Source organism: Chaetura pelagica, unplaced genomic scaffold, assembly GCF_000747805.2.
Source record: "Chaetura pelagica isolate M959 unplaced genomic scaffold, ChaPel_1.0 scaffold72, whole genome shotgun sequence".
In the NCBI taxonomy this organism is placed as follows: domain Eukaryota; kingdom Metazoa; phylum Chordata; class Aves; order Apodiformes; family Apodidae; genus Chaetura; species Chaetura pelagica.
In genome coordinates, this window is record NW_009952560.1 from 80,974 (window position 1) to 90,447 (window position 9,474).

Sequence of the window (9,474 nt, forward strand, 5' to 3'; positions counted from 1 at the left end):
ACAAGAGGATTCAGGTGAGTGACCCTGCTTAAAAGCAGGGGGGAACAGAGCTCTGTGTCTGGAGAGTCTTGACAGACACTGTTTGAATTACACCTGAGAATCAACCGTGGGAATGACAAATGGTGATAGGATTTTGTTGTTTTTTTAGTTACTTTGTTTTCATCTGGCTGGTCATCCAGTGCTGGCTGTCCTTCCCCAGCCAGTCATCTTAGGAAGAAAACTGAGACTCTGTTGCTTTCCCAGCATAGTTATTATTTGTACAGCAGTGTTACTGTACAGAAGAGGCAAAGAATGCTGTCTGTTTGCAACTGGTTCCCACAGAGAGAAGTTCAAGGTGTCCCAGATTTCAGGCCCTACTCACAGACAGCAGAAATAGATAGTGAGAAACATACCAAGGCTGCTGCCACCCTCAAGCACAGCCTTAGCTGAAGGCTACAAAGCAACAATTTGCATCCAGCAGCAGCTCCTGCTCTTCTCCAAGGCAAGATGCCCAGGGAAGCCCTGCAGGGGGTTTCAGCCAGTGGATACAAAGAACCATGTTCTTCCTGCCTTAGGTTTGTGTTGTGCTGTTATTTAAGCAGCACTTGCTGGGATAAAACTTCTGCTCAAAATGCTGACACAAAATGTTGAGAGAATAAAGGTTAGCAAGTCTTGAAGAGAACCAGGTGGTGTAGGTAGAGTTGGAGGGGGTTTATTTGCTGTGTGAAGGTGGGGGAGAGGAAGGAGGTCAAAAGAGTACCGCAGTGCCATGCATGGCTACCAAAGACCCCATTTCTTTCTTTTATATCCAAGACATATTTAAAAATTCACTCTGTCAAAACATTTGTAAGAGAGTACAACCAACTTGCACACAGTAGGAGTGGAGCTCTCTGCTCAACCATTTTTGTCACTTAATTTTCTACAGCAGTCAGCCACCCCTGAGTAGCCAAACTGTGTGCCTGTCACCTTGCAGAAGACTTCAGAGGACTCGTCTCTGTGATCCCCACAGCAAACCCTTGTGATGACAGTGAAAGGTGTAGAGGGGAGTGTGTAACACATTGGTGCTTTTGGAGAAGTGAAATCTAGTGACTTCCAGGGAGCCTCAACAAAACCAACTACTGTAAGGCCAGAAAGCATCTGAATGTTCGTTCGTTCTCCCACTGCCCTGGCTGGCAGAAGGTAGAGAAACATGAACAGGAGGCATGAGGGAGCCTTTACTGACACTGCTTGTAATTCCTTTGCAGATGGGATGATGCATCTGTCAACTTTCATGTGGTGATCAGATGTATCCTTTGTAATCTGCGTATTACACACTGGAGAGGTGCTGTGGTGTTTTTTGTCTTAAAATTAGCCTTTGAAATAAGTCTGAGCTGTTGGGCTGAGCCAGGTCCTCTAGACCCAGGTGTAACCTTCCTGGTTGAGAATTTTCTGTTATTCTAATTTTCAAACAAGCAGCTTGCAGAGTTAATTTTGACTTGCTATAGGAGGTGGAAACACTGTTTGTGTAATTTCTTTTACAGATGTGATGGGGGCAGTGAAAGTTGAGTCTGGTTGATCAGTGTTGTATTTCCAGAAATGCTGCTTGTTTAGGGAACTAGAACCTGTTGTGCCTAAAACTTCAAAAGAAGCATTTGTCCCCTGTGGACAGAGCTATAACAAGTCATGTTGTTATTTGTTTTAAGGTCCAGCTTCCTACAGGATTGTATGAGAACAAGCAGCTTTTGTTGTGAGTTCTGTGCAGAGAGCACTTGAGCCTACACCATCAGAAACGCTCCCATGAGTAGTATATTTGTACTGGTTTAACTTGAGTCAGGTAACCCAGAGCTCAATGATTGGTTTGGGCAAATTACAGTAAAATACATCACGTTTACCTTAATGAAAGAAAACCACAATCTGGAACTCCAACCCCTTGTACTAGATGTGTTCCCATTCTGAACAGGCAGGTTCCGCTTCTCTTAGGGAAAGCAAATGCTTTGAAGGCAGAAGATTGCTCCTGTTTACCACAGACACAAGAAGGAACTAGAAATAGTTCTTTTTTTTTCAGTGCTCTCTGAGAATGGCTGTAGTTAAACTTGATTCACCGTTTATTATGTTTTAAAAAAATATATAGTTCACACAAAAGTATCATGTAAACATTCTTCAAATAACTGCTGGTGCGCAGGCAGAATTCAGACTTTGCAAACAGCACAGGACTGTGGATTGATGGTCACTCAGCTTTCAGCTGTGGCTGCACCAGGTTCAGAGCTTGGAAGATTCAGTGAAGATTTCGGATGCTTTGTGTAAGCAGGCAGACAACATTATCACAAGACAATTACACACCATGCTATATCTTTTGATTACTTGGTTCCAGGATTCCCAAGCCAAATCTTTCAAAACGCAGGACAACTTTGCTACTGTTAATGCTGAAAAGAGTGGGGAGGAAGAGGAGAAGGGAGGGGGAAAAGTTACTTATTTTTAATTTTTCTTACAAAGCTACAGTGCTATAAAAGGAACTAAAATGGGTTAAATTCTAATCTACAACTTTGGATCACCCGGAAAAGAGGCTTAAGTAATTAAACAGCAAACACATGAAGTTATCAATGCTAACCTCATCAGTGGAAACATACAGCACAAATCTCATTTGCCTCCAGTTGGAGAAACAGGAGATTTTCAGAAATACCTAAGGGGGTAGAAGCCTCACACTTGTTTTGGGTGTGCACTTGGTTTCCTTTAAGTAGAGGGGAAGGCAAAAACGAGTTCCAGAATTTTCTTGGTAAGAGAAAGGGCTGTTTGGACAAGGTGCAACATTTGAAAAAACCCAGGAGCAAACCAAAACCAAACCCATTTGCACCTCTTTATAGACTGTAACAAGTGCATAGAGGTATCTTTTCCTTCACCCTTAAACTGCTAGCACAGCTTAATTTCAGAATGCCTTCCTACACACACACACTCAGGTGATGGCCCTGCTGACAGCCTGAACATCCGAGCTCTTGCAGGAGAATTAATATGTGGGTGTATTTGTCCTCACTGAAGACAGTAAAAACCTCCCAGATTCTTGGTGCTTGTTCTCCTCTGTCCCTGGCCTCTCCCCTCCAAAACAAGATATTTTTTCAACATCATAAATCAGTAAAGAATGAAAAAAGACCTTTTCAGAAAAGGCACGTACTAGCTGTGTTGCCTGCAATTCTGCAAAGCCCCTAACATTAAGTCAGACATTTTGCTGAACAGGGGGTGTAAACAGAAGCAAAGAATAAAATTTAAAGCACTAGATTTGCAAGGGGAGGAGGAACAGAAGGGAGTTCTTGCTTTCCTCCTCTTTTACACACTGTTGTAGCTGATCTCAGCTGACCCACATGGGCCAGTTCTGGGCACCACCTCTGGCCTGGTCCTGAGCAGGCTGAGGGGCTCCAAGCAGAGTGAGGACCATCCTTCTTTCCACTCAAGAATTGCACCAGCTTCATCCAGCCCCTGACAAAATTGACCCTGGCTTCAAAGCTGGTTCTGCTCCTCAGGGAGAACCAGTACAATCTGGCCCTTACCTCTTGTTAGAAGTGCAAGTGAAGGGTTCAGGCATCGGCTGTGCCTGTGAAAATGCCCCTGTTACCTTCAGTCACAAATCCACAGCCCAGCGCTGAGGATGACAGGCATAACCTCTGGCTGCAACTGAGAAACTGCACCCCTCTGCCTCCTGAGACTCACAGGACACACACAGGTCACCCCAGTTCCAGGAAAACCCCCAACCTGCTGCTTGCACCTGGTTAGTTAGAGAGCAGATCACTAGAGCCTTTCCAGGAGGTTACAGCCTGCTGAAATGCTTCAGAAGTGAAAGATGGCCACGTTGTTAGACAGGGACTTCTTGCAGACAGGAGTTGTTATTCAAGCTAACAGCCCACACCAAGCGGAGAAAGGCAGAAAAGGAGAATTCTGATAAAGTGTTGATTATGTCCATGGGTTAATTTCGTGGTTTGTTTTTTGCTTTTTTAAATGGAAGGTGATTGTCCAAGTTGCCGGTTAGGATACAACACATGGAAGCATGCAAGGTGGAGCCCATTATTGCACCAGTAGCTACAACCTACAAAGAAATACAGGAGGGAAGGGAAAAAGACACCGTGAGAGTTAGTTTTCAGTTATTTAAAGCAAGCCCTTGAGAACTACATCTTGTAAAGCTTACACCAGAATAAAGCGTGGGGTTAGTGCAGTGTTTCTCACAGGATTTGTCAGAGGGGACATGGACATGTCTTTAGTGGGTTTTGAATCTGAGGGGGGTCTCTGGCTGGCACAGCCACCAAGAGCCTCCCAAGGGTGGCTTGACTAGAACACAGCTTGCAGGGGACCAACAACTAAGCTGCCAGCACTTTCATTTCAATGAGCACCGATTCAGCTGTCAATGCTGATAATTAACACTGACACTCAAAGTACTTCTCTCATATTAAATGCTTTGAGCAGAGGAAAAAGTATTAATGTATGCAAATTGACATGCACCACTTGTAGGGGTGGAGGGGGGTGTTGATCTGTCTGCCCAGGGAAAAATAATTAGGGTAGCTACTACATAAGACATTGTTCTGCAGTTCCACAGGCTGTTCAAGAATAACTCCCTGTGGAAACACTAATCCAAAATAATCACTTGGCAGATTACTCTGAACTGAGCATTCTCCTGAATGGACTGCCACAATGGGAAGCATTACTTCAAGTTCATTTCCAATGTGATGCTAGAGGACGATGCAAGAGTGTGACTGCTCAGGAATGTGTGGATAGCCTGGGCTCAAGGCTGCTCTGTGGAATCTGGAGGGTGAAAGGATGTCAGATCAGCCCTCAGCATTAATGATGCACCAAATCGGATCTTGCTGTACAGAGAAATGAGGGCATAGAAGTGTTGACACACAGAAAAAGTGTTGGAGTACAGCCTGTTTCTGTACAAAGGAAAGTGTACAGAGGACACTGCTGTATCATGCAAATCTCCTGGCAGAAGAACTGCTGTCTTTGTAACAGAACACAACTTAAATACAACGATCTTCCTTTGAGGCATGGGAGGATTAGTTTAAAAAAAATAGGAAATGTCCCCAGGTGAAGCTGGATGATGTGAAGGAATGAGTAATGGAAAAGCACAGCCTCAGGGTATCTGGGTATAGATCTGACCAGTGCAAGCTGTGCCTGGAAGAGGGTTTGGTACCCTCTAGGGCAGGACAGGAAAAATATGATTTCTCTTAAATTATGACTGAAGGACAGATAAGAAGCAGCAATTACAAGCAGTTCCATTTTTTAAGCTCAGATTTTGTTGATTTCTCTTTAAATGTTTATTTTTCCAAAAATCTGTACAACTGAAACCACAAGGACTGAAGTGTAGCTGTGCCAGGTCTGCTGGAGCCACGAGTGTTCCCAGGGCAGATGGACACCTTGGCCTCCCAGCTGCATTCCATGGCACACAGAGGCAGTCACTGATGATGCAGAGAACAACTGCCAAGTGTAAGGCTCTCTCAACCCTTTGTTGTACCTTTTCCAAATGAGTGCTGTGAGATGCATGTCTACCTGCCTAGCATAAGGAAAAATACCAGGGACTTCTACTTCTCAGTGAGAGGGTAGTCAGCATTCCATCCTTGCTGCTGATAGTGCCCCTTTGTGTGAAGGTGAAGGCACAGCCTTGGAGAAGGGTTCCCCATGTTAAGTTGTTAGACACTGTAATGTATCAGGGATCCAGTACAGATGTTGGGGAAATTGCACAAAAGACAAATGGCAAAATTTTCAACCAAAACCCCAAACAAATCACACCCACCAAAGCACAAAATGCCATGAGAGTCACCAGACGAGCAAAAAGAAGTGTTGGGTTAGTTATGAGAAGGTACAGCAGGAAGATCATGAAGGGGAAAGAAAGGAGTAAATTAAACAACAAAGGAGGCTGAAAGTTTTAAGTCTTGTGGTTTTATGTTCATCCAGTCTGAACTGGTCTGGTGTGTCATAATAGATGCCAGGGGATGTACAATCAGGTGTCTGGAGGGACCTCTTTCAGTTTTGACATTTTATGGATGCTTGATCATATGAGACCTTTCTTCCCCAATTGCAACACAGAACCTGACTTTGAAAGTATTATGATCTGACAAGGATTTTTTATGACTTCTCATGATTTGTCTTTCCTTGGTCTAGATCTTGATATAATGCCAATTTAGAGATTTAGTCCAAACATAGCTACTCATTCCTAGCTGTCAGTTTACTGCATCTTCAGGATTTCTAAATCATTATTACCACCTCCTTTGGTTTTCCCCCAGAAATCAAGTATTCTGAGTCAGGACTAATACTGCATTTCTTTATATGCCTGGGCAAACTGGGCACTCTTGTGTAAAGGGGAGAAGAGGGTTGGAGTTTCCCACATGCTCCTTGAGGAAGGCTATGAACTAGGACTCTTCCAAAATGTTCAAAGGATTCTTCGGTCCTTCCCTTCCTCAGTCAGTACCAGCCATTATGGGGGAAATTCTAACCACTTTGGGGTCAGTGCGGGCCCTTTCCAACACTGTTGGTAGATACTCTATAAAACCAAATGTAAAGCTGGGTAAGTAATGTACTGAAAGAAGGAGGTGAATATGTTGAAGTAGGAAATTAACTTTCTTAAGCACACAAGCTTAATTGCATGATTTCCTAGGAACTAGAAGATCAGGACATTATTACTCTCCCATCAGAGGTTTGACAGCCCCCAGGAAGGCAAAACAAAGCACAGAAATTATCAGTTAGCAAATTCTGAGCTGCATAAACGATCTTGAACAGCAGCAAATACTCACTCAGCAGACTTCCAGAAATGCCCTGGGTGGGAGAGCCGCCGATTCAATTTTGGCAGTTTTTCAAGCATATCCATGAGGACAGTGAAGCTCGGCCTCTCGCTGAGATCAAATGACCAGCACGCTGAGAGAATTTCCTGCAAAGGATTTTTGTGGCTCATTATCTCCACTTAGTTCACAGGTCAACTGTGCAGACCAAGCATCTGATTGAGCACTGTGATTTGTGTGAGACCAGCCAGAGATAGTGTTTAACAGGGACAATATTCTTATTACAGTGTCCTGCCTACCAGTAGATGTCCACTTCTGTATGACAGTTATGGCCAGAGGCTTAGTTATCTAACCTGGTGTCCCATTCCAACCTGTTCTCTCTCCTCCCTTTATCTTGAAAGTTACAATATGAGTAAAATAAATCCCCTCTTTAAGGAGCTCCCTGTTTTTATGAATAACTATTCAGAAGGATTCCTGCAACGGAGGTACTTACATTGACTTCTTTCCCCAAACTAACAGTGGCAAGGACTTGTTTTACTCCTTCTCCACTTCCAATCTGCCAGATGAGTGCCTCTGCAGGCTGGTTCTTGAAAGGCCATTCTCTTGCTTGGAGCTCATACCACACAGTCCTGCAACAGCAACAGACACATCAAGTCTCTGCCTGCTCTCAAGAGGATACAAAACCCTGACACCACTTTTCCAGGCTGTGCAGCAAATCCCTCTCACCCATTCCTTTTGTAGTATGTGAGAAAAATACATCCTAGCTAAAATCCTGACTCTTTGAGAAGAGAACCACTGACTCACAAGGCTCAGGTCTGTAACAAATCTCATTTAGAAAGCTCTTGTGGTACCACCTTCAGGTGTCCCCCTCTTACCCAAAGGCATAGATATCTGCAGCTTTGGAGAAAGGCAGCTTGTCCTCATCCTTCCCAGGGGCCATCTCACGAACAATTTCAGGGGCCAGGTAGCATAGCCAGTCATGAGGCAGCTTCAATTCATTCTCCCTCCTGAGTTCAAAAGAAGGAAATGATACTGAAACATCACTGCTTCATCCGAGCAGTAGTGTGTGGACTGTGTCTGTGTCTCCCCTTCTGACTTTACTCAAGTGTTTTTGCTGACATTTCCTTTCTAATTTTCTTGCCATATTAAAAATTACATGTGTTAGCCTGACTTTCCAGCTAATTCTTGGGCTTGAAGTTGTCTTTTTTCAGCCTTACTCCATATACAACTTCCTAACAAAGTGCTGAGGGAAAGTGTAGAAAGAACTCTCAAAAAAACCCCACCAAAAAACCAAACAAAGCAAAAGTGTGTATTCCAAAAAAGTGTGTGTGTCTATACTAAATCAATCAAGACCCCTCACTTGTACTGTGTAACAGAGCAAAATGTTTCCCTATTTGATCATTATTTATCATTCTGGAAGTGGACCAAACATTGAAACCTCCACTTACCTTCCTTCCTGAACCACACCCGAAATTCCAAATAATCCGAAGTCAGTGATCACAACTTTCCCATTGTCATAGAAAACATTCTTGGATTTCAGATCCTTATGGACAATCCCCTTTGCATGAAGATACCCCATGCCCTGGGAAATACAAGCATGAGTTGTAAACTTTAAAAAATTATTTACAAGCCTCTAACCCTGGGCACACCTTGCCTTCTAATACACCCATTACTCATAAATGACTAATTGTAAATGGGGACACAGCAGGTGTCTGACTTATGCAGGAGGGATGCAAGGAAGCAGATCTTAGCTCAGTGCTCAACCTTTGGATTGCTTTTCCTTCTCTGCATGGTAGAGTGACTTGAAGCAGCAAGTCAGTGGCTGTGGACCTCACAGTTCTGAAGAAGTCTGTGTATTTAAGAGCAATGAACAACTGACACAAGTTTGCTTACTAAATTCACAGGATATTTCTGCCAGAGAACAGCAGCTTTAGAAATGCTTCTTCAGTAGAGCAATATTGAAAGCAAACAGAAAACACCGTGCAAATCTGGGAGAAAATCCATCAACTTCAGAATGCATTAACTTGGCTGCGGTTGCTAATAAAGGGAAGGAAACCTGTCCTGCAGACCTTTCTTCAGTGTCCCCTTTGTCTAAATTCTCCCTCCCCATCCCTCACTGACCAGCAAAAGCTCTGTTTCTCTCCTTGCAGGACCTTAGCTGACTGCCCAGTAAACCAGCCTTTTTTTCAGCCATCTTGAAGTATCTCCTGCTGGAACACCCTGTTGGGCTATTGGGACTTACAGAGCCTCTAGCTGTGCAGCCTCCAAGCTGCTGCTGAGGCACTGCCCAGGAAGCAGATGTCCCTATTAGCATAATGTGCCCTTACCTTAATGATCTCTTGGGCTATCTGCCTGGTTTTGTTAATATCCAAGGATATCTTGGGGTCCCTTACAAACGAGTGAAGTGTCCTTCCTTTGCAGAAGCTATAGGAAAGAGAAACAACAATCCAGAAAAAGGTCTTAAAAATATTGCAGGAAAATCCAAATGTAACACTGGATGTTCAGTTAGTTTCATTATCATGCTGACAGAATCCCAGCCCTCTTTCACTGCTGAGAAATGCAGTTTTGAAGAACTTCAAGGACCAAATTGATTTACATCTGTGTGGGTGTGCAAACCTACAGGAAACCTACTGTTAGAGCATGCTCAAAGATATGCAACAGATGCTTATGTATTTATCCAGAAGCTCAGTCATTGTTACACTGCTCTGACATCTGAAGCCCAGTTTTCAGAATTTCTGCTGCTGGTGCTACTGGAAACTTCAGC

The 9,474-nt window shown here is 43.7% G+C and overlaps 1 protein-coding gene across 1 annotated transcript in view; it reads right to left on the bottom strand.

Annotated features, from left to right (window-relative positions):
- Positions 1–6,721: 6,721 nt before the first annotated feature.
- The window catches only part of KSR1 (kinase suppressor of ras 1), a 23,041-nt gene continuing 20,288 nt past the window's right edge, over positions 6,722–9,474 (bottom strand). Inside the window, exons 14-18 of the mRNA XM_010009096.1 lie at positions 9,038–9,134; positions 8,159–8,292; positions 7,586–7,717; positions 7,204–7,339; positions 6,722–6,859 (exon numbers count right to left, since the gene is read on the bottom strand). Of these exons, the coding sequence (XP_010007398.1) occupies positions 6,722–6,859; positions 7,204–7,339; positions 7,586–7,717; positions 8,159–8,292; positions 9,038–9,134 (637 nt within the window). The remainder of the gene's footprint in view (positions 6,860–7,203; positions 7,340–7,585; positions 7,718–8,158; positions 8,293–9,037; positions 9,135–9,474) is intronic.